At 43.5% G+C, this 25,701-nt stretch overlaps 1 protein-coding gene across 2 annotated transcripts in view; it reads left to right on the top strand.

Moving 5' to 3' along the window:
* Positions 1-25,304, top strand: part of LOC137655745 (very long chain fatty acid elongase 4-like) — a 339,356-nt gene extending 314,052 nt beyond the window's left edge. For both annotated transcript variants that reach the window (XM_068389809.1, XM_068389808.1), the window contains one exon: positions 23,387-25,304. In XM_068389809.1, coding sequence (XP_068245910.1) covers positions 23,387-23,491 — 105 coding nt within the window. In that variant the 3' untranslated portion in view covers positions 23,492-25,304. The remainder of the gene's footprint in view (positions 1-23,386) is intronic.
* The last annotated feature ends 397 nt before the right edge of the window (positions 25,305-25,701 follow it).

Below are 25,701 nucleotides of genomic sequence, written 5' to 3'. Positions count from 1 at the left end.
TTGCGCACGCTATGGATGCCGTGGTCAATGAATAAGAGTCTAGTATAGACAATATTCTTGCAACCACCACAAACATCAGTGGCGATACACACGGAAACCTCCCTGAAAGAACGGGGAGGCCATCTGTATGAAAGGAAAGGGCCAGAAATTGATCATTCCAGTCCAAAAACTTTCTCATCAACATCTTGGAGGCTATGACAGTCCTCATGACATTGAGGAGACTATCTCCTCGCAGAACAGTCCACATCAGATTGGCTCTCAAAAACGAGGTGATAATATATGTCTAATCAACAAGGCTCGAGTTCACCTCACATCAACCATGTGATGTTAGGCATCCTCTGCCTGGCAAGGAAGAGTAGATGGCATTATCAAGCAGTTCACCTTCAAGGGTTCCGCGATGTGACGGCGGATGCTCTATCCAGGCAAAAGCCGATAGAAACAGAATGGTCCCTAGATAAAAGTCCCGGAACTGCAGATTGACCTCTTCGCAACGAGCGACAACTAGAACTAGTAGCCCCTTACGAGAACCTAAAGCAGAAGCGATAGACGTCATGTCCTTTGACTGGAACGGATGGAATCGAATGTATCTGCTTCCACCAACCAATCTCCTGCTAAAAGTCCTCGACAAGCTAGTATCCTGCAAAGGAACAGCTCCTGTAGTGGCCCTCAAATGGCCCAAAAACAATTGGTTTCCTCTAATTCTAGAATTGAAACTAGCTGTTTCCTCTGCCGTACCCAGCTTTATCAAATCTGGTGCAGAAGTCGGCTGCTACATTTCTTCCCCGTGAACCAACAACTTGCATTTCAGGATTTTTTTGCCCTAGCAGCGAACAAAAGTTCAGGATCTTGAAGAATATGACCGACTTCATTGTAGAGTACAAGTCAAGTCCAACCAGGAGACAATGTGAATTGTCATGGAAGAAAGGGGCACCCCTTGTGAAAACAAGGGGACCAACAGAAATTTCTACAGGTTTCTGTCTCTCTTTCTTCTTTTACCTACTTGAACGAGGCCTGACTTCCACTACGATAACCACGTGGAAGTCGGCCTTGACTAGACCTCTTCTATACGCCTTTGAGACGAACCTCATAAGCGAAACCTTTTTTAAGGTACCAAAGCATACACTAGACCCAAGCCGACAACCCCTCTAAAGCCCATTACATGGTCGTTGGTCAAAGTCTTACACTATGCTTCAAACCTAAACAATGAGGATTTTACTCTAAAGGGGCTAGAGTTAATGAAATATATGCCATATTCAGTTCACAGAAGAAGGAGAACTGAATCCTTTCCCGATCCTACTTTTCTCGCCAAAACGGGCTGCCCACTAAAAGGTGGGGTCCTTAGAGAATCTGCCCACTGAAGGAAGATGTCTCCCTATGCCCATTAGGGGGTCTTAAGGTCTATCTTCGTAAAACTTCAGACATCAAGGAAGGACAGCTCTTCCGAGGCGATACCTTAGGATAAAAAAATCTATCCCTAAAATAACTGAGAGCAGTGCTCACCTACTTAATCGCAGAGCGGATCGTGGCAGCTCACCCGCTGTTCATGATCCTAAGAAAATTGCTTCTTCACGGAACTTCTTCCAACACTATTCGAAGCAAGTACATAAGATAAGACATGTTGTGGTGGCGGCGGGTAGTTCTAAAGAACCCGTCATCTAAGCCTGCGACGAACAGTGAACTGTTTTGGGACTTTCCATTGCATCTGGTGCATGGGTATATTTACCCTCAAGTGCAAATCATAACTATGATTAACACACTGTTCCACATAGGTGCATATCTGACCGATAACACCAGTGCCGAGTGAATGTTGCGTCACGTTGTTCATGCATTTCAAAAATCTGCACAGATCAGTCAGATTTGGTTTCACATCTCTATTGAGTGGCATCATTTTGATGAAATTACATATTTTCCCAAAAGGAGAAAATATGGACCCTGATGTGTTTTCAATGCCGGATCACATTCATACCTGATTGTAACTACAATTGCTAATTTAGCTACAAGGTAAAATACTGAACGTATTTGTGTCTTATTGCTGCTATCTCAGTAACAGACGAATAAAGCATACTAGTGTTTTAATTAAACCCTAGAAGGGCCCAACTTGAAATCAGAGTACAGATTTCCAAGGGATAAAGGGTAATCTCTTAAGATTTACCGTCCGTCCCTGTGGAGATACAAACTTTGAATCCTTATAGTCGAAGTTAACACTTTCCCTGCAGGGGGCAGGAAGCCTTAAGCTAGTTCCAAGCTTAGTGGATATGACAAATAACAGTAATGTCATATATAAAGGTCTAGGAGACCATATAAGGAACTCATTCAAAGTAAAGGCACTTATACAAACCCACAGATATAGTACTTTCAAGTAATTATCTGGTAACTTCCATCAGGACGACATGGTTAAGCCCAATAAAGGGATTTTGACGTAGGAAAAATATATTTCTGGGCGAGAGACCTGTGCCGCCCAGTGAAATGCTCCTTTTACATCATTTCTAAGGTAATAACTGCTATGAATTTACCAGAGAAAAAATTGTATAGGAATGCTAGGTTGAACCCAGCTCGCTCACCTAATAAGGTGTCGGTATAAATAACTTGGGCGTGATAAATCACAACCAGAGGTCTCGCACCATTTAGATAACTCCTGTCAACATCCCCGAACAGCGAGGAGCCGTTCAACATCCTAACTCCAATCGCTACTACGAACGAGCCCACCCACGCTAGTGACGTCACTCCTATAGCACCCCAGATTGGGGCCCGGAAGGGAGGGACGGGTGGGTTCACTGGGCGGCACAGGTCTCTCGCCCAGAAATAGATTTTTCATTCGTCAAAATCCCTTTTCTGGGCTCTGACCTGTGCCGCCCAGTGAAATACTACCAGGGAATGGGGACCCAATATGGCTAACTACCTGGGGAGAAAATAACACAAAAATAGTAATACATGGTGGAATTTAATAACAAACAGGAGGGATAGGAATCCCATAGGTAAGAGATCAACATGGTTATGAGTGGAGAATATCCACTAAAAACAATATTAAAGTAACCCGAAGGTAAGTAATCCACAAGGTAAAAATAGCAATAAATACATGGTAAACAATCCCATAGGGATGGTAATAAATCAAGCAGAACTGTGAATATAGCAAAATACATATAAAAATTAAAATAAAATCAACTCGAGGGATTAAGCACAGATGAAACCAAAACAATTAGTAGAACATATATCAATGAATAATAAAGATAATACACCATAGGGGTGTATGGCAAAGGATAACCAAACTAGGTAGGGACAATAAGAAAGCCAGGCAGGAGGGAAAGAGGACAGAGCAAGACGTTGTGATCAGGACTCAGAGCCTTCAGGAGGAACTACATTCCAAGCTGCTACTGTTGCAAGTTTAAGAGCTTCTAAAGGTTTCAGGTAGTGGCGTTTAAAGACTTTAGGGGACTTCCAACCCGTATATTTTGTGAGCTCATCAAATTTCATATGATGAAAGAAGTTAATTGAAGTAGCAACAGCTCGAATATCATGGACGTGTGGGAATGACTCAGGATTAGCTTGTTTAATAAAATAAAGAATTTGTTGTCTAATTCCTTCAAGGGTAATAGTTCCTCCATTCTCTCTAATAAATAAGGGCCCTGTGGAAGTAGTAGAAGTTCTACTTAAGTAGGATTTCAGGGTGGTAACTGGACACAGGGATGGATCCCGAGGAAGTGGAACAATCTTCCAGGGAGACCACCTGTTTTGGGGGTCCTCATTTTTAGCCAGGAATACTTTGTTAGGGGAGAGAAGGACCTTACCCGAAGGGAGAAACTCGATATGACCTGAGATTCTAGAGCCAGAGGCGAGGCTCAAAAGAAAAAGTGTCTTTCTTAACAATGCCATATAGTTACAAGATTCATCCAAAGTGTCAGAGGCTAGCTTTAGGACATCGTTCAAGAACCAAGAAACTGCGCTAGGGCGAGTTGATGGTTTCAGTCTGGCACAAGCTCTTGGAATGGAAGAGAAGTATGAATCCGTCAGGTCAATGTCAAAACCGACATGGAAGATCTTTTTCAAGGCTGATTTGATCATGGTAATCGTGTTGGCTGCTAGGCCCGATTCAAAGAGAGTTCTAAAGAATGTCACAGTCAGGTTCATCGTCATTTTCTCAACTTGTGAGTCTTTCAAAAACTTTGCCAGTTTTTTGACGGCTGAGTCATATTGACGGAGAGTGGATTCTCTTTTGTCTGATTCCAGGAATAGGGTATTCAGAGGATCGATCTTTGCACCCTTTTGAGCTGCGAACTTCATGAAGTCCATAAAGTTAGGGCATTCAGAATCCTTGAGGAAGCTAACACATTGCGCGTTTGTACTACTTGTGTTAGAACAGGATTGGGTATCCGCCGAGGCGGAGGCCTAGCTCTAGTAACAAGGGGAACCAGTTGCTTTTGGGCCAGTTGGGGGTTATCAGAGCCACTCGGGCCTTGAAAGATCTGAGCTTGTGCAGTACCTTCAGCAGGAGATTTATCGGAGGAAACAGATAAATCGTCTTCCAAGTGTTCCAGTCTATGGACATAGCGTCCATGGCATAAGCCTGAGGGTCCAGGTTGGGGGCTACATAACATTCTAGTTTGCGATTGGATTCTGTCGCAAACAGATCCACCTGGAGACCTGGGACCTGAGATAAGATCCATTGGAAGGATCGATTGTCCAGTGACCACTCCGACTCCAACGGGGTCGTCCAGGAAAGGGCGTCCGCCACTACATTCCGGACCCCCGCCAGGTGGGCTGCTGATAGATGCCACTTGTATGACGTTGCCATGGAGAAAATCGCCAACATAACGTGGTTTATGTGGGCTGACCTAGAGCCGCCTCTGTTGATGCAGTGGACTATGACTGCACTGTCGAGGACCAGTCTGATATGGAGATTCCTGGCTGGGCTGAGACATTTTAGGGTAAGCAAGACTGCCATGGCCTCTAGGACATTTATGTGCATTTGTTGAAATATCGGAGACCATAACCCTTGGACTTTCTTGTGTTGAGAGTAACCTTCCCACCCTGTGAGGGAGGCGTCTGTGTGAACGACGAGTCTCGGGGCAGGATATTGCAAGGGAACTGACTTGGAAAGATTCTTGACCTTCGTCCAAGGCTGCAGACTTTTCCTCAGGATTGGGGGAAGGCGAGCTCGCCTGTCTCGACGTTTCTTCGTCGCTCTGGAGTGCCTCACTCTGTTTATGTCCTTTAGTTTGGACTTTAGGACGATGTCTGTGACGGAGGCGAACTGTAAGGAACCTAGTATTCTCTCCTGGTTCCTTCTGGATGTCAACTTGTCCCTGAGAAACTTTCATGTTCTTCGCTATTTCCTTCCTTTTGGCTTTGGGCAGGCACAATGTATGGGAATTGAGGTCCCATTGTAGCCCCAGCCACTGAAATTTGGTCTCCTAGGACCAGACGGGATTTCTCGAGGTTGACCTGAAATCCTAAACGTCGAAGGAAGGAGAGGGCCACTTCGTCGCCGTGTGGCAGTTCCAGACGTTGTTCGACCAGATCAGCCAATCGTCAAGATAAGCCACTACTTGAATCCCTTGGGTTCAAAGTTCCTGAATCACCGTCTCTGCCAGTTTGGTGAAGATTCTGGGCGCTATGTTGAGCCCGAATGGCATCACCTTGAAAGCATAGGCTTGTTTGCCCAGCTTGAAGCCTAAGAGGGGGCAAAAATGCCTTGCTATTGGAACGTGATAGTAGGCATCTGTAAGATCTATGGAGATGGTGACGGCCCCACGGGGAAGTAGGGTCGCACCTGCGAGACGGTAAGTATGTGGAATTTTTCACAACGAATGAAGGAGTTTAGACGAGACAGGTCCAGGATTACTCTTCGTTTGTCTGAGCCTTTCTTTGGCACACTGAATAAGTGACCTTGAAATTTTAAGCGATGCATGCTTTGGATTGCGTTCTTTTGCAACAGATCCTTTGTAAATGAACGTAGCTCTTCTGTCGGGAGTTGGTAGAAACTGTTTGGTGGAGGGGGTCCCTGTAACCAGCTCCTCCCCAGACCTTTGGAGATTATGCTGGAAGCCCAGTTGCTGAACTTCCAATGGTCCCGGAATTTGTATAGTCTCCCTCCTACCTGCAACTTCTCAATGGCTTGATGATGATTTGCCGCCTCTGCCTCCGCGGAAAGCCTTGCCTCGGTGGGAACCCTTTCCGCTACCTCGGTTACGAAAAGCACCTCTGGAGCCTCTGTGGCGCTGGTAGCCTTGGAAAGAACCCTGAGATTCGTAAGTGGGGTTGAAGGCGGGGGAGGCAGCAAACGAAGTCGATGCGACTTGTGTCTGAGGAACCAACACATACTGCTGTTGGGGTTGGCCCTTAGAGGTAGAAGGCTAGGAGCCCTGTGAAACGGGACAGACTGAACCGGGACAGGTTGCACTACCTGAAGAGGCTGTCTGAACTGTGAGGAGTGGAAGGGCCTCAACCTCTTCCTGCCACGAACTGGAGCACCAGGAGATTCATATTTCCTTTTGGAAACTAGACCCCACCTAACCTTGAGGCTTTGGTTAACTCAAGCTGCCTCGCTGAGATTGATTGATTGATTGATTTAAAGTTTTCAGGCCTCGCTGAGAGCAGTGTTAACCATATCCTCCGGGAAGAGGTCCGGACCCCAGACCGGGTCTTTGATGAGTCTATTGGGTTCATGACGAATAGTAGCCTCTGACAATACATGTCGTCGGCAACGGAATCTGGCGTTATGGAAGTCATATGCGTCAATCAACAAGGTCTGCAGAAGTGACTTCGTGAGGACCTTAAAGATAGGTTCCTCGTCGTAAGTGGCAACGGTCATCTCCGATAGAGCAGTAGAGTTAATGGATCTACTGAGCCTACACCGGGTCTCAAACTCTATTTTGATTAGGGACTCCGGTAGCTTGAGGAGGCGTTCTGAACTGCGTCGAAGCACAGTCCGGGCTCAGTTTGCCTACCGAAAAGGTAGACGGGGCGTTCCGCCAGCACTCATGGTCACCAGGGAAGAGAAGGGAAGTCAATTCTGTCTCCCGAAGCTGAGGTAAGGGCTTCTCTTCCTTGGGAGCCTGATAGGCTATTTCCATGCTCTTGGTTATACATGGAGTAGGGGTATGCTCGGCTATCACAAACATAGTATACGAGTTCTTATGGGGTGTGAGCATTGTGTTCACACAATCCCACTCGTTGAAGGCGCGGACCAAAACAGACTGGGCCTGTTCCTTGGGGAAGATCACAGTCTCCTTAGGGACTTTATCTAGGTGGATCAGAGCCTCATCAGTCAAGCGAGCGAAGCCAGGAAAAGGAAATTGCAGACCCCGCGGGTAGAACTCGAAGTCTTCAATCGATCGAGTTCCGAAACCTTCAATGGACAACATGCCATCCGAGAGCGGGGCATGTAGAGCTAACCTCCAGGGGTTACTCTTTGTAAAGGGTGGGAGCTTAGAGGCGTCGGGGATGGCATATTGCTGCTGTTGTGGCAGCCCCGAACGCATGAGTCCCTGGACTAGGTTCTCGACATTAGCAACCCTTTCTTGCTGTTGTTGAAGGGTCACGATGGCTTGCTGAGTATGTGACGATAACATCGTCTCGAAGCGAGAAAACAGCTTCTCTGAGAAATCCGCCGGGTTAAATGGTTCCGCCGGAGGGGGAACGGATGCCGAACCGGAGACCGGTCCTTGAGAAGTCTAGGGCACGGCGACGAAGTCTTTGGGGGGACTAGTGGAGGAAGATTTGGATGACCTCGATGATTTCGAAGACTTGTGGGTCTTATGCAAAGGCTTGCGGTGAGCCTTAACCTTGGGGATCACAGACCGGAGCTTGAGATCAGCACCGGAAGTCCCCGGAAAACCTTGAAAGGAAGATTGGTTCGAAGTAGAAGAGAAAGTCGGGCTGAGGAGAGGAATCTCAGCCCGGAACCCACCTGACTCACCTATCTCCCTACCTGTGTCGGGTTCCTCAAGAACCATGGGTTTGATGTCTAGATTAAGGGTTGCGACGTCTTCCGTTATCGTCCCGCTTGTCTCTTCTTGGTCCGGGGCCAAAAGCAGGGACTCAATATTTTCTATGATGGGGTCCGCCAACTCCTTGGGGACCGCAGCAGATGTTTTTGCATGTGGATAAAGGAGGGAACACCATTGTTCCGATAAGATATAAGGTTGCTTAGCCTTTACATTCCGGGCGAATCCACCAATCCAGACCTTGAGGGTTGCTAGAGCCGAAGTCTTAGCAGGCTCGGAGCTCTGAAAGAGAACAGGCTATTGGTGAAGGTAAGGAATTTCATGCCGAAGAGAAAAGAGGAGGGGACCAGGAGCCTCCGAACACGAGGCCCTAGAGGGCATGCGAGGAGCAAAATAAAAGGATGCAATTAAAATTAATTAATTGTAATTGTAACTCCACTTACCAAGTCTGTAAAGAACGGCTAAGAAGAATACACTTACCGATTCAGAGGTTAAGGTGGAGGCTAGCTTGTAGCATACTACACAATTGCCTGGATGCCAAACAGTGAGGTCATTCACCAGGACAGCACAATGGGCATGAGAGCGACACACGTCGTGGCCGCAGGGTTGGCTAAGGACCGCCGAGCATGCCGTCATGGAACAGCGTACTGACTGTAAAATAAAAGATACATGAGTATCCCGTGAGTAAGCTGGAGGAGCCCGGAGGCTCCGGGAGCTTAGAATACATCGCTATAGCGGAAATAATAAATTTAAGCTTGTAAAATAATATAGATAAGAATAAGTCAAACCGTAATCGTGATCATACCCGGGGGGGGCGTGGGGGGGGGAAGTTAAGATCAGGGGATATATATAGATATGTATGAATATATAATGAGATTAATCCTAGTGGATAAAGGTCACGCTGGCTCCGGGGAGACAACTGAGAGAGCCCAGGGCTCATGAAAGCCTACTGGAGAAGGCGGACAGAGGAGTCGAGGGTTAAACCCGTCGATGGCACAAGGAATTAATCGAACTCGACATGGGAATAAACGAAGGCTACGTCCGGAGATCCCGTAAGGAATAATAATGTATGTGGAGTCCGTGGAGTGCGGAACACCATATGAGGAGGGGGAAAGGGAGGGATCTGTAATGGGTCCGTGAGGTGCGGGACCGGGGGGAGTAGCAGGAATAAAATGTGTATAAATATGAATATACACAACATAAAATCCCAGACCGAGCCGGATCCCACCTGCCTACCGATGGCCAATCGAGACGGCGGGGAGAAACAGCAACAGAAGAGTAGGGGAAATATGCATAATAATGTATAACAAGCCTCACACACGATCAGGGTCCGCCCGGGACGGAGCAAGGTGATATCCAGTGTCAACATCCCCGAGGGGATATGAAACAAAAGCTGATTCCGAGCCTCAATATGAGAGCGAGTGAAGACATCCCTGAAGTGGGGGTGTCGGGGCGGAGGGGGGGGGGGGAGTGAGGAGGCTAATGAGTGGGGCAGAAGAACAGACGTACCAACCTGAACTGAGACCCACAACTAAGATCACGTGGAAAGACTAGGATAATGAACTAATAATAATAATATTACTGATATGGTAATAAATGAAAAAAGGGAGGCATGCTGGATAATGACAATAATAAACGTAAAATAATCCGAAGGGACGAACGGAGAGGCAGGGGAAGACCAAGCTAAACAGCGCGGGGGAGACCGAGCTAGGCAGGGCTGCCAACATAACGAGGTGTCGGTGAGGTGCCGACAACAAACATAAAATAATAACTGCCTCGCGAAAGTCCCGGCAAACTAGAATACAGTGGAACTTCTACATACGAATTTAATCCGTTCCAGAACCAACTTCGGATGTAGAAAATGTTCGGATGTCGAAACGAATTTTCCCATAAGAATACATTGAAATAGGATTAATCCGTGGTTGAGCCCAAAAACCTATGATAACTTCTTAATAAACTACTACACATAATTTTCCCATGAGAATAATGAACACTAAATTAGATAATAGACATGTAAATAAGAAGAATAGACATGTAAATAAGAAGAATTAGCAAAAAATGATAAATAAGAAACGGGTTTTTAGCGTCACTTTACCTTAGAAACTCCAGCGCAGGTGTTGTTAGTCTTGCTACGCAGAGAGGAGACGGACGGGCGACGAGGAGGTAGAGAGGTTAACTACGATAAACGTACACTACCGTAACTTATTCTAACTTACACTAAGTGAACTTTAACATAACTTAGCTTATTTTTTTTCTATTATATTTTATATTTTTTTTTACATTTTCTTTTTTTTTTTTTGATGATTACGTAATTTTAATCACTTTCACTCTCTACACTTAAAATTGACTGAATTTCTTTCGCTTCACTCTTTTCCGTTTTCTTTGTTTCACTTTCTTCCGCTTCACTCTTTGCCGTTTTCTTCGAATCACTTACATCCTCTTCATCACGAGTTCGCTTCGCAGTTTTTTAAAGAAATTATCGATAGATAATTGCTTGGTACAGCTTTTCAGAATGTTTCGAAAGTGAGTTAGGCAAACATCATCGAACTGAGAAACTACACGACAAACCTGCAATTTCTTTGGTTGGTATTTGTCGATGAAGTCGTCCACGTCTTGATATTTTCCTAACACCTCTTTTATATGCGCCGAACCTAACACATGTTCTACCTCCTCGCTCCCTTCCTCGTCATCACTCATGTGCTCCGACATAGCATGGAGTTCCTTGAGCTCATCCGTGGTAAGTTCGTCGTGATGTTCGGCGAAGAGTTCCGTAACGTCATCTGCGTCGACCTCCAGACCCATGGACTTGCCAAGGGAGACGATTTCCTCTACGGCTTCCGCTGCACCGACCACGGGATCAGGTTCGGGGTCAAAACCCTCGAAATCTCTGGGAGAAACTGCATCAGGCCACAGCTTCTTCCAGGCAGAATTGAGGGTCCGTCGAGTTAATCCCACCCAAGCCTGATCTATGATCTTCAAGCAGTGCACGATGTTGAAGTGGCCCCTCCAAAATTCACGCAAAGTCAAGTTGGTGCTTTGCGTGACATTAAAGCACTGCTAAAATAAGTGCTTGGTGTACAGCTTCTTGAAGTTTGAGATGACTTGCTGGTCCATGGGCTGGAGGATAGAGGTGGTATTCGGTGGAAGATACAGCACCTTTATGAACTTGAATTCATCGAAGATATCATCTTCAAGTCCGGGGGGGTGAGCGGGTGCATTGTCAAGGCATAACAGGCACTTTAAAGGCAATTTCTGTTCAGGAAGATACTTCTTCACAGAAGGGCCGAAAACTTGGTCAACCCATTGCACAAAGAATTGCCTAGTGACCCAGGCCTTCGAGTTGGATCGCCAGAAAACATGAAGCTGATCCTTATCGACGTTGTGTGCTTTAAAGGCCCTTGGGTTCTCTGAATGGTAAACCAGTAAGGGCTTGACTTTAAAGTCCCCGCTAGCGTTAGCACATAGGGCAAGAGTCAACCGATCCTTCATTGGCTTATGCCCAGGCAATTTCTTCTCTTCGGCAGTGATGTAGGTTCGACTCGGCATCTTCTTCCAAAACAGCCCGGTTTCATCACAATTAAACACCTGCTGCTCTACGTAGCCTTCTTCCTGCACGATCTTTTCGAAGTTCTTGACAAAGTCAGCTGCAGCCTTTGTGTCCGCACTAGCAGCCTCTCCGTGGCGAACAACTGAATGAATCCCGGACCGTTTCTTAAATTTCTCGAACCAGCCACGAGATGCCTTGAAATCATCTGAGGAAGGCTCGGTTGAACTCTCCCCAGCATCACCCCCAGAGCTCTCCTCCTTCAAGTCCGTAAAGATGGCGTGCGCCTTCTCGCAGATGACGGTCTCGGTGATGGTGTCGCCAACGATCTCTCTGTCCTTAATCCACACTAGTAGAAGTCGTTCCATCTCTTCTATGATAGGGGTATGGCGTTTTGAAATTATGGTGATCCCCTTAGAAGGTTTCACTGCTTTAATAGCTTCCTTCTGTTTAAGGATTGTCGAGATCGTCGACATATTACGGCCATACTGTTTAGCAAGTTCACTCATGCGGACGCCACGCTCATGTTTTTCAATAATTTCTTGCTTAATTTCTAAAGAAAGCATTTCCTTCTTCCTTTTCTCACCACTACCACTGGCAAAACTAAGCCTTTTAGGACCCATACTTTACGTAAATTACCGTTAAAGGATGCACGTAAAAAATCACGATTAAAACAGAGTTAATAGCAGAACGCACAGAAAGCAACCGCAAGAAGCCGGCGAGAACAGAGGACTGACCCAAGCCCCGCTAATTGAGCGTCCCTCCGAGGTCGATGTGCTGCCTTCTATCGGCAGAAATAAAAAACACTTCAGGCGCTATGAGCACCGACTACGCGTACGAGTATTGTTTACTTCGGGTGTCGAATAAAACATTCGGGTGTAGAGTCGGAACGTGTTCGAATTGTACTTCGCGTGTCGAAAAATTTGGATACAACCGGTACGACGAATATTGCTTACTTCGTGTGTCGAAATAAAATTCGGGTGTAGAGTAAAAAATTTGCTCGAATTTTACTCGGATGTTGGAAAATTCGGATATAGATACGTTCGGATGTAGAGGTTCCACTGTACTAGTAAAAAGAAAAAAAAAAAAAAAAAAACGTATACGCTAATATGATCGCTACTACGAACGTGAAAATGTAAAACGAAGTAAAACTAGTAACGCCCGAAGGCGACCAGGCATGCCAACCTAAGTGAACAAAGATATCGTAATATAAAATAACTGTTAATATAATAACAGAAAATACCATAGCATAAAATAACACGGGGTGTGAACCGTGGATACCCAGAAAGTTCAGGACGAGAAACAATCAGTACAGAAAACTGATTGCTAAGCGTCAAGAACGAGAGAGAGAGAGAGAGAGAGAGAGGAGGTAGCCAGCCAGCATGGCGGACCCGATGCGGGGTCGCGTAAATAAAAACTGAGATAATTAAATAACCAAGGGCAAGACTACCTCCAAAAACTCAAAACTCATATGTCTGGTACTTAACTTAGGTGGAGTAACAGTAGAATCCGACATCCTGGGATAAATCCTGGGTAAACCAAAGGAAATCACACACCAAGAAAAGAATAACAGCGTCAAAGCAGGTGCTATGAAAAGGAGTGTCGTCACTAGCGTGGGTGGGCTCGTTCGTAGTAGCGATTGTAGTTAGGATGTTGAACGGCTCTTCGCTGTTCGGGGATGTTGACAGGAGTTATGTAAATGGTGCGAGACCTCTGGTTGTGATTTATCACGCCCCAGTTATTTATACCGACACCTTATTAGGTGAGCGAGGTGGGTTCAACCTAGCATTCCTATACAATTTTTTTTCTGGTAAATTCATAGCAGTTATTACCTTAGAAATGATGTAAAAGGAGCATTTCACTGGGCAGTACAGGTCAGAGCCCAGAAAACGGATTTTGATCACAGCGGAAAATCTATTTTTGGGTGATATGGCCATGTCGTCCTGATGAACCCTCCCTCATTTCTAAAAAGGAGTATACATATATGTAACAAAGTCCCCACCTGAAACTATTCTATCTGCAGCTATCCATGCTTAATTGCAACAAGGAATAGCTCCCCGGAGTGGTACGGGGAGGAGATCCACCGGGTAACCTTGATAACGGCTCCCCTTCAATTTCATCACTCTTCCCCCTTAAAGCGAAAACTCTATTTGGGGTAAAGATTGCCATGTTTCGTATCAAGAAATACGTCCCCTGATATTATGCGATATCCTTAAAAGTTATATTAACGATACTCGCGCCAGGAGTTAGAATTCTGGAAACCTGTGGTTAATTCTCTGGGAGTATCACTGTAGCTAAATATCCCTTAGAAAGCTGCCTAAAGGAACCTTCCAACAGGACGACATGGCCATATCACCCAAAAATAGATTTTTCCCTTGGCTCAAAATCCGTTTACAAGTCAATATATGAACCCGGATGTGATTGATTGCTGGTTCAGATTCCTATTTTGTTGCAACAACATTTAATAATGTAATTGCAAAATAAATATAAAGATTTATATGCATCTCAACTTTTACTCCTCAGTTGCTTTTAAATAAAGCATGCTAGAGTTTTATTTTTATCCTTATAGATAAAAGAAAATACTTGAGCCAAGTACAGATTTCCAAGGTAACCAAAGGTAACCTCTAAAAAGTTTCCCTTTTGTTCCTACAGAAATACAAACCTTGAATCCTTACTGTCGAAGTTGACACTTTCTCTGCAGGGGGCAGGAAGCATTAAGCCTGGATGACAGTTAACTGGAATTTTATATATAGGTCTAGGAGACCAGGTAAGGAATCCATTCAAGGTAAAAGGCACACACACAAACCCACAGATATAATACTTTCAAGTAATTTCTCTGATATGCTTCCATCAGGACGACATGGCCGAGCCCAAAAAACGCATTTTGAGCAAAGCGAAAAATCTATTTTTGAGTGAGTGCCATGTCGTCCTGATGGACCCACCCTTTGCTGACCCCACTGGAAATTACTCTATCTGCAGCTATTCCTGCTTAAAAGACAAGTAAAAGGAATGGCGGCCGGTAGAAGTACGGATAGGAGGTCCACCGGGGTACCTAGAACGGCACCTCGTTTCTTTCGCCACTCTTCCCCCTTACATTAAAGAGTTAATTCTATTCGGGGTGAAGATTGCTATGTGTCGTATCTAAAAAATACGTCCCTGATGCCTTGCGATATCCTGGGTTGATACTCGCGCCAGGAGTTAGAATCCTGGAGACCTTCGGTTTATTTCTCTGGGAGTATCACTGTAGCAAATATCCCTTAGAAAGGCTACCTAAAGGAACTTTCCATCAGGACGACATGGCACTCTCATCCAAAGATAGATTTTTCGCTTTGCTCAAAATCTGTTATACCACCTTGAGCTCATTGATGGACAAGTAGCAGAGTTTCCCAAGGATAAGCCTGGGATAATTGACAAAGAATGTGACTGGCTCTTTCTTTCCTTCATCTCCCCCCCCCCCCTCTTTGGGGCAACAGCTCCTACAGTACTCTGCAAAGCTGACCTCCACTGTCTGCAGGTATAAGTTTCCCTTGTGTAACCTTGTATAAATTAATGTACTTGTCGCGTCCCCATACCCCCTGGCGAGGTGGTATTGGGTAATATCTTGGTTACTTCTTAGATTCCTACATTTCTGAGAATATTTTCCATATACTAGTCACACTGCTAGCCTCTTACATTCACCAGAATTTCTTAGGCCGCTAACCGTGCTTTACACTCCTAGTTTAGCGAGGTATCAGGGTTTCTCTCTGTTACATGCAGAGCATGTACGGGAAAACCCCAGGTCAAGGACCAGCCAGTTGGTCAGGACTTCCACCCTCCTAACAGGTGAGTCATCTCTATAAATAGAGTAAGTTTAGTTAGTGCAGGAACAAATGACAAATTTAACTTGTATTTTTCTTATTACAAACCTGTAGCAAATTGTCCCGCCATCACCTGTCCCCCAGAAGTCCTGCCTGCAATCAAAAGTGATAAGAATGCATAATTGTGTGTGTGAGAGGGTTGGGTGGGTATCCCAGCTCTCCCTCGTGCTCCCTACTGCTAGTTCTAAAGCACATTCCTGTTCCGCTCGGGAGTTACGTTTCACGTCCATAGGTTAGGTTTTCTTCAGCGCTAACAATTTTGCACTCCATTGTTTGGCCAATACAGCCGGTGTAGTTGTGCGAAGTCGGAAGCATGTTCCTGCACCTCTCACGGGACATCGTTCCCATTTGCGTGCTGTTTTCTTCAGCGCTAACGATTTCGCACTCCATTGTTCGGCCTATACAGCCGGTGCAGTTGTGCGAAGTCGGAAGCATGTTCCTGCGCCTCTCAGGGGACATCGTTCCCGTTCGCGTGTTAGGTTTTCTCCCGAGTGGTTTTCTTCAGGGCTGACGACGCACACCCTCGTTCTTTGATGCTAGCTGGCGTAGGGAGCGCTTAGTCTGAAGCATGTTCTGGTTTCTGTGGAAGTTACTTCTCCTGCTCCGTCACTGCCTTCATAGCTAGCGCTTGCGGCAATTCTTGATCATCGTTGACGACAGCCTTTCCCTTACACGGGTTTGGGCTCCCCGGAGTAATCTTTGCCATGGGATTTAGAGGGGGTTATGTATGTACTTGTCCATGCCTTCTCCTTTCCCCTAATCCCTTTGAGTATGTCCGTCGGAGCATGGAAGCTGGTACGTGTCCTAGCAGCAAACTCATCTCCCCCGAGAAGACTCTTCTTGCCAAGAAGACTTGTTTCGTCCAGCAGACTCGTCACTCCCAATTATCTCATCTCACCCCTGTTTCCTCGCCTCGCCTAGTCCTGCTGTAGCTACATGATCGCCCACAATCGTCCACCAACTCACTATCACCACGATTGCCTATCAGATCGCTCGTCAACTCATGTTCGCTACAATTTCCCATCAGCTCGGGATCTCCCGTCAGCTCGCAATCGCTCATCAACTCGTGATCGCCCATTAGTTCTCAATTTCCCTCGATTGCTCGTCAGTTCGTGATTGTCCACGATCACCCGTCAACTCACTATCGCCCTTAGGTCACCCATCAGCTCACAGTGTCCTGTCAGCTTGTGATCACCTGTCAGCTCACAATTGCCCATCAGCTTGCGATCGCTCGTCAGCTCGCTTCCAGGTTCCTTATGTTACAACAAAATCTTCCAGCACCTGACTTTTTCCTCTACTTGTGATCGCCGTTCTGTTCTCTTCAGCACTTCAGGACCTACAACGAGTCAACACAGACCAGCTCGTGTCCAGAATCCAGCCCGTGTCCGAGTTTCCAACATATCTCTACCAGCCAGCTTGTGACAACTTCCAGATAGCGACCACATTTTAGTGTCACAGCGCTACCCAGCTCGGGACTTTTCCTTTCGAGGTAAAGTTACACTTCGCCTTTGACAATCAGCTCTTCCCATTTACGGGTAGAATTGCCAACAGTTGCCGAAGAATCTCAGAAGCTTTGCCTCTTGGGGTGGTTTTTTCCTACTTCGTTCGACGGAGAACTTCTCTGGCGAGGATTGCAGAACTCTTCCAGCTGCTTATAAGTCGACATCTTCATTGAAAGATTAGATCTACGTGAGTTGCACATGCAATCTTGTCCTTATGCAACTTGACCTCACCAGGCAGGTAGGACATAGTTCTACACTTGCTATAATAGAAGTTGTCCGATCTCTCACTCCTGCTGCCCTTTTTCCTGGGATTCGGAACGAGTCTTGAGAAACAATCCTTCGAGATTATTTGCACCTACTTCTCTCCACAAGTTTGAGAACTAGTCGCATCTCAGTTTTGTGTTCCGATTCCCTGGATTTTCTTCTTGCCTGCAATGGCTACAGTCTCATGAGACTTAACCCTTCCGGTTTTTTCTTTTTATTCCCATGTTTCTGGGAATTGAATTCAGCTCTGCTTACGCTTTGGATTATAGTAACTTACCTTCGAGAAATCTTCTTCTCTTACTTCGTGTCTCCTTTGGCCTCTGCTCCCTCAGGATGGGTGCATCCAACTTCATCCCTTCTTCCTCGGGATTCTCCTCCGAAGAGGCTACACTTGGCCATCCCTTAGTTTCTTGTTTGTCAGCACTCTAACAATGACGCTCTCCCTCAATCTAAAGTCCGAAGTTTCGGCTTGCTACATTCTCTAGGGGTAACACCTTTCTCGCCTGCGAGTTAGGTTTACCCCATAGTGGCTGTGATCCCCTCCTACAAGTTTGGGGTACTCATCTCTTATTCAACCAATATGCCTCGTCCATCTTTCAGGACTACTTCAGTTTCTCTAACAAATCCCCTATGTTGGATCGTACGGGACTCCTCTCCAAATTCTTGCGGGAGTATTGAGGATTAACTTACACAAATCTCCAGCTTGTGAACAGGTGACACAAATCTCCAGCTTGTGAACAGGTGATCCAGGTTAAACGAAGAACTGCTTCCCCTGCAAGGGTTTACGTGAACACGAGTCACTTGCGCGCCCCTTCAAAAGACCGAGTTCACCCACAATAGCAGAGAACCCGCAGCTCAGCTACTAAGAAACATGCTCATCTCTTCCCATCCACCTGTTAAGGTGCGATGGCAGGTCTCTTTGTTCTATGCTAATCCAAACATCCGTACGGACAAACAGATTCAGGCCTTACATCATCTTTACATGACTACGTACGTCAAAAAAAGGATCTCCGAGCTTCTACAGTCATTTTCTTCCTGTATAAATCTCCATTTTTCAACATCTCCTCCTGGAAATAGTTTGTTCAGCAAACTCCATTCATCAAGGAGACAGCAAATTCAGTCAAGCAAGCAGTAAGACCACAGGTCTTCAGGTCCACGCTGGACTCCTAGGATGCAGTATCCAGATACCAGTACATCTGTCATCAAGGAAATATCAAAGGATCATACAGGTATACTAGTTCAAGGGGTGGTGCTTCGAGTTTTTCAACGGCACCTCGGGTTTTCACGAGAGGTTTTGCCTTGGTGTTAATCTAAACCTACAGGATCAGCATCGTTCTCCTAAACTGAGAAGAGGAATAGCTGATCCTAACAGGATCCAAAGGCATAAGAAGGTGGCCAGTCTCTTCCTTCAACAAGACACGCCAAGCTTGCAGTGGTTACATCTTATAAGTCACTTATGACTTTGGTTCGTCTTGGCTGCATCGGACTCCTATGAATCCAATCTCTTGAGAGGCAGCTGGGTTCCAGGTGGTTCAAAACAAGGAATCTCCAGATTCGCTGGTCCCTATGGGAACCGATCAGAAGACGTACCAGAGATGATGGGTGACAGACGAGATTCTCCCCGGGCGATCTCCTCGCCCCTTCCACGTATTTGATGCTTCTTTGAAAAGAAATGGGGGTGCCACATGCTGTACCACACGGCTTCTGGGCTCTGGTCAAAGTTTGAATGGTACTCTCACCTAAATCTCTGGACATGAGAGCAGCCTTTCTAGCCCTACAACAGTTCCATCACTTCCTGACGGGTCACTCGGTTGTATTGAACACCACCACCATGGTAGTGGCTCATGTGGAACAAACAAGGCGGTACCTCTTTCGCAGCACCTTTGCCATCTAGCAGGGGAATGTTAAGATGGGCAAAAGACAACCCGGTATCCCTATCAGCTCGCTGCATTCTGGACTGAAGGAATGTGCTCGCTGACATCTGAGCAGTGCTACTCAAATAGTGGCCTCCTAGTGATCTTTGAAGCATCCAGTAGCCAACAAAGACCTGACTTTGTGGTGTTCCCCAACCTACAATCTTTTTGCGATGTCCCTGAACTACGGGCTCCCGCTCTACTGGTCACCAGTCCCAGATCCCCAAGCCCTATGGCAGGATGCATTTAATAAAGGTGGGTCAAGATCGATGTTTACGTCTCTTCCCCCCTTCTGCCTGTTAAGAAGATTCCTCAACAAGGCAAGATCATCCACAACCTAGCAATGAACCTCTTACCTACGTTTGGCATCATGCAGGATGATTTCCGGACCTTCGTCAACTGCTGACAGAAGTCCCGAGAGAACATCCTCCACGACGCGATCTATTCAGACAACCACATGTGAACATCTTCCACGGAGCCATAGGATCCCTATGTCTGCATGCCAGAAGGCTTTCCAGCACCTCCTTACATGGAGAAGCTTTTCACAGCAAGATGCGAAGAGGATGTTCCGAATACCTCTGGAATTCTCCAGCCACCGGTTACTACAATTGCAGAGTTTTGTCTTAGATACCTTAGAAAAGGAAAACTCCTCTCGGTCTCGGCGGTGAAAGGCAACTGCTCGGCCTTGAGCCTTGCCTTTAATCCGAAAGTAATTTACTTTTCCTCTGCGTTAGTATTGTCTCTCATATGGAGTTTTGAGTACAAGTGCCCTCAGTTGGATGTTAGACCTCCTCTATGGAATGTAATGGGGTTTGCCTCCTTCAGTCCCTGAAGGGTGCCCACTATGACCCAGGATGCCAAGCATCAGATCTTCACCTGACCTTGAGGACAGGTTCTCCGCTCGTGTTGGCTTCAGCCAAGAGAGTCGGCGAATTCCATGGTTTTCCTACAACGTCTTTCATTCAGGGTGATGGGGAAACTAATACTAGACTTCTTTCCTGGCAGCATCAGATCCCATGTTCGAACCCTTTCGGATTGGGAGTCTGTGTAGCGTGTAGCGAGCCCAGATCAACAGCCCCTTCCTTGGGAGGAGCTTGAGGTGCTACCTTAGGAGAGCTACAGGAGCTCTCCCCCGATTGTCGGTACTCTTCGTCAGCTCAGGGAAGGCCTAGAAAAAGGTCACCAAGAACACTTTCTCGGCTTGGATTCACAAAGTTGTAGACTGGGCATTGAATTCTGATTCTTCTCCTTAGCAGAGGACTCCTAGAGCTCATAATGTTAGGGGCATGAGTACGTCCCTAGTGTTTAAGAAGAACAACTCTGTTCGCAGGTCCTACAAGCGGGCGTATGAAAGCATCAAACAACCTTCACCGCCTTCTTTCTGCCAGAGGTGACCTACAGGAACATGGAGATGTTTTCCATTGTACCTGTCGTGGCTGTACAATAAATGGTTTAAACACCTCTGGCTCTTTTATGGACAGGTAGCAGATAGTGGAGGGCAGAGTTTAACGGAGGTTAAGTCTGGGATGATTGATAAAGAATGGCTGACTCTTTCTTTCTTTCACCTTCCCCTCTTTTGGGAGCAGCACCTACAGTACTCTGCAAAGCTGGCCTCCACTGTCAGCAGGTAAAACCATTTCCCTTGTGCAACCTGGTATAAAGATATATACTTATGTCCCCATACCCCCTGGCAAGGTAGGATCCGGTAACGTTTATAGCTGATTCAAAGATTCCTACATAGAATAGTCACATTGTTAGTATCACACAATCACACAGATTGCAGTACTCAGGCCGCTAACCATGCTTTGCAAGGAATTTAGCGAGATGTCAAGGTCTTTCCCTGTTACCTGCGGAGCACATACGGGGAAAACCCTGTTAAAAGCTAGCTAGTTGGTTCACCCTTCTACCCTCCTAGTGGGTGAGTCATCCCTAATAATGAGCGAAATGGTTTGTATTTAGTGTCGGAACAAATGATAAATTTGAAAAGTAATATGTATTTTTCCTAATGATACAAACTTTGAGCTCTTTTATACAAATTGGCCCGCCATCACCTGTCCCCTGCTAAGTCCTGCCTGCAACCAAAAATGACAATAGTGTTGCGGGATGCACACAAAAGCAACCCCCACACCCTTGATCACTCTAACAGACAATTGACTCAACAAAACAAACTTTCCCTTACGTTATCTAAAACCAGACTCTCAGACAAAAGGACAAAAAAAAAAAAACATAACCTTAAAACTATATTTCCTTACAAACTAAAACGCTATATATAAACCAAAAAAAAATCACACTTATCACTAATACACTTAACACAAAATAGATATTTACCGTAAAACCCTTCAATTAAATCAACAAAAAAACCTAACAAAGCTTAAAATTATCCGCAACCCAAACATCAAAATACAAAACATATATATATATATATATATATATATATATATATATATATATATATATATATATATATATATATATATATATATATATTGCGTGTGTTCACTAACTTTTGCAAGAAAACAGTCACAATAAAAAAAACACCTAAGTAATGATTCACTTAGCCAACTGTCTTATTTGGCACAACACCACTCTATGAGAAACTTTAGTGTCTATTAATTTGCCACAACGGCCTTAACTCTTCAGGTCATAGGTGTCGTCATCATCATCATAATTATCATCAACAGCAATCGAAACAAATCCCTTAAAACCGGGCTGGATCGTAACGGCATCAATATCATCAAGATCTACAGAGCAATCCACTCAGGTCCTTAAATACAATCCAGGTCATCAACAATTTATCAGCACTCAAAAAGCAGTCTTAATACAATCGATTACAGGCCAGGTCATCAACAGTCAATTCCACAAAAAAAGATGTCTCTCAAGGAAGAATTACGGCCTGCAAATGAAAAAAAAGAAAAACACTTACGAACACTCCTAGCTAACTAAACTATCGCACTATAATCAAAGATAAATAATAAACTGTTCCTATCATTCACAGTCACGATAAGCAAATGTAAATAAAACTGTACTTACTCAAAAAAAAAAAACCTATCACTTCCATGCTGGTAATAAAGAATAATAATAATAGTCCAGCATTCACACCTGCCTCCAGCTGCAGTCAAATTAAAAATAATCATTCTCCCAAGACATTCACCACTGCCGTAACCTAACTAAAACATAAACAAACAATCTCATTTATACCAACAGTCTTTCTCACCACAAACAATCAATACACTCTCTCTCTCTCTCTCTCTCTCTCTCTCTCTCTCTCTCTCTCTCTCTCTCTCTCTCTCTCTCTCTCTCTCTCTCAGGATTTGGCAAAAAAAAAAATAAATAAAAATTAATCCTCCACAATAGAACATAGGTGTATGTGTATAAGCAAGGTAGCCGGCTACCGCCCTACCCTCACCCCGTAATTATTTTATTTTGTGAAGGTACATGTCATTTTGATCGGTAATTTGTAACAGTAAGGTTGTTGTTCATTTTAGAATGATTATAGAATAAACTTTTCATTTTGTGAATTTTAATTAGTAGGTTACAGTATTTTTGTTTTGCTTATGCTTTTAATACAGAAACTAACTGCACTTTCTTAATACTGTACAGTACAATACTACAGAATATATTTCTTTTATTTCTAAGGGGACACTGCTGTATTGAAAATATTGCTGTGGAATTTTAATTTCTCATTTTTCCTACTTACAGAAACAAAATTTACTTTCTAAACTGTCATTGTCTGGTTATTATTACCTTACTTATTAATAGAATAAATTTGTTTGGGTATTCTATTTCTTTACTGTGTATTAAATCGTGTATTGGAAACAAGTGAACTGGTTAGCTCGTAGGAACGTATCTCAATGTTTATAATGGAAGTTAATGGGAAAATGTGCTTCGACAAACGAATTTTCGCATAATAACATTTCTTCAGGAACGGAACTCATTCATATAACGGAACATTAGTGTATACCGTACTTCTTTTTCATTACTGCATTGTGTGGGGAGGGAAATGGCACAAAGAAGGCCGGGTGCAAAGGAGTGTGCCTGGTTTGAAGTTGTGGGGTAGCGAGTAGCATCACATACCCATGAATACATGAACTCTTATTTAGTAGGTTATAAGATTCTCTGTACTGCGAAAAACTGCACCAGTGAAGATAGAACCTTTGAATAATGAAGGTCGACTGAAGTGCTAAATAAAGGCAAACCTCATTTTACTTAATATTTATTAACAATTCATATACATACTGCATATGAGTTTTTACAAATTTGCAGTAGCAGAGTTAGGGTGCATGTTTAACTTTTAAACTATTACGGTAATATAAAAAATAAAAATGATTGTAAACAATTTAAAAAATGTAATTCTTCTTTACAGACTAATAAAGATTCCAAGAAAGAAGACCATGCTAATGGGGAAACAAGGGCTCATGGCCTCGCCCGGACAAGAGCACAGTCGCGTCGTTCTCGGCAAGATTCTTAATTATATTAGAGAATTGAAGTCATATGTAAAATATATCCACATACAATATGGATTTCATCTTCCATAATAAATTAACTTAATTTGATTGAACTGTAGAAAACTACATAATCAGTCTATTCCTGTTAATGTGTGTGATTTTTGTGTAAGTCTCTTTATTTGTGTGCCATTTTTTAACAGACAATTATGTTTGATGTCAAAAACAGATTTCAGAATTAAGGTAAATCTAATTACTTAGTCCATTCTAGTCCCAATGTAATAATTGTTTTACTTCAAAGTACAGCATTGCTTCCTGAAATTTTTACGTGAATGTTGATAAATGACTATGGCATTGAATAATGGCTATTTGATAAATGACTATAATATGGAATTACGGCTTTGTCTGTTATAATTCTATTGGTGGCCATTGTGCTTTGCTCTTAATATATGAATTTTAAATTGTCTGAAAATGCTTGGAAAATTCAAAAGACATCCTTTGCAGTATTGGATTTCAAGTACAATAGCATTAAGTAATTATATAATTTCAAGTTGTAGTTATTGTGTATGAAGGTTATTTAAGTTTGTAGCTTCAGAAACATTGGATACTATATTGTGTATTGTTACTGTAAATGCTAACGTTGATCCCTTTTTGAAGGATTTTACAAACTTGTGCATACTAGTGACTAAGTTTTTATCCCTTCAAGAAAAAGAGCATCATCTTTGGAACCAAGTTATTGAAGGGAACATTTTTCACTTTTTATCAAGCAATTCTCAGTTTGGTAAGTCTGGAGGTAGGGGAATGGTTGTTGACTTAAAAAAAGAGTTCAATAGGTCAGTATCCTTTTTATTTATTGTACTTAGATTATATACTGAAGTTTTTTTATAGAAGGAACATAGTAGTTTAATTTAGGTGTCATTCTGTTAGTCACATAAAATAATTAGAGCCTAGTGTAAATTAATGTATACTTTTAGAAAAAGAGGGAACGAAAAGATTGTATTCTCGTGTATTTTTTATTCAATTTCAATTGAACAATTGTATGTTTGAAGGTAAATCATATACTGTATAGCAGTGTCAAAATCTTTTCATTGTTATTTAAGCAAGGCCTTCTGTATTTCCCCAAGATATTTTAGAAATAAGGTATTAAAATTTTTTATGCAAACCGTTTATTTTCATTTTTAAGTGGAAAGTTTGTTCATACACAAGAATTACTATATATTTTCTTTACATACAAGTGATTTTCAATATTATAATAAGCAAGAGTTTTACCCTTCTAAACTTATTGAAAAGTTAGTTTTAGTATTAGGTGGATCCATTTCTCTTGTATGTATAAAAGCATTCTTGATATTACTTTTGGTTCATAGTACTGTGTATTTTTTGTTAAAATATTAGTTTCTTTTGTTATATTTATTAGTTTTTTGTTCTGCTGAATACAATAATATTAGTTTTTTGTTCTGCTGAATACAATAATATTTAGACTTAAAAGATGATAGCAAAGGGGGATAAGGAAAACTATAAAAGATTTGAAATGAGCAACATGTATAGATACAAGAAATTAAAGTTGAAACATTATATTTAATCAATAGAGAATGGAGAGAATGAATATGAGTTGGGAAGTTTTATAACAGAATTGCTAAAAATATAAGAGAATATAATATACAAATGTGAGGACTTAGGTGGAACACTTTATGAAGGTTTAAACAAAGTATTGGCAGATTGATTTTATACCTCCAAATGTGTAATTGTCAGAATGCAGACAAGATAAGGTTCAAATCATGGACTAAAAAGGCATAAATGATAACTATAGTCCATTTCTTTTAGCGATGCATATTTGCACCGACTCGCGGCGGTGCCCTTTTAGCTCGGAAAAGTTTCCGGATCGCTGATTGGTTGGACAAGATAATTCTAACCAATCAGCGATCCGGAAACTTTTCCGAGCTAAAAGGGCACCGCCGCGAGTCGGTGCAGATATGCATCGCTAAAAGAAATGGACTATAGTGCCAGAGACTCTACAAGTAGAGGGAAGACCATATATGAAAACAGTGATGATATAGAGCAAATTTTTTTATGTGGGAAATAGCATTTCATGGCAAGGCTCAGGAAACTAAGATCATGCATATTTTACATACTCTAACATGATTGTTGTTCATAGTCAATGCATATCATGATAAGTAGACTCATTATCAATGTATATCAAGTATTAATGGATTTAAATCTACTTGTGGTGAAGAATAGA

This window comes from Palaemon carinicauda, chromosome 16 (genome assembly GCF_036898095.1).
Source record: "Palaemon carinicauda isolate YSFRI2023 chromosome 16, ASM3689809v2, whole genome shotgun sequence".
Taxonomy (NCBI): domain Eukaryota; kingdom Metazoa; phylum Arthropoda; class Malacostraca; order Decapoda; family Palaemonidae; genus Palaemon; species Palaemon carinicauda.
The sequence above is the reverse complement of the archived record's forward strand: the minus strand, read 5'-3'. Positions and strand labels throughout refer to the sequence as shown.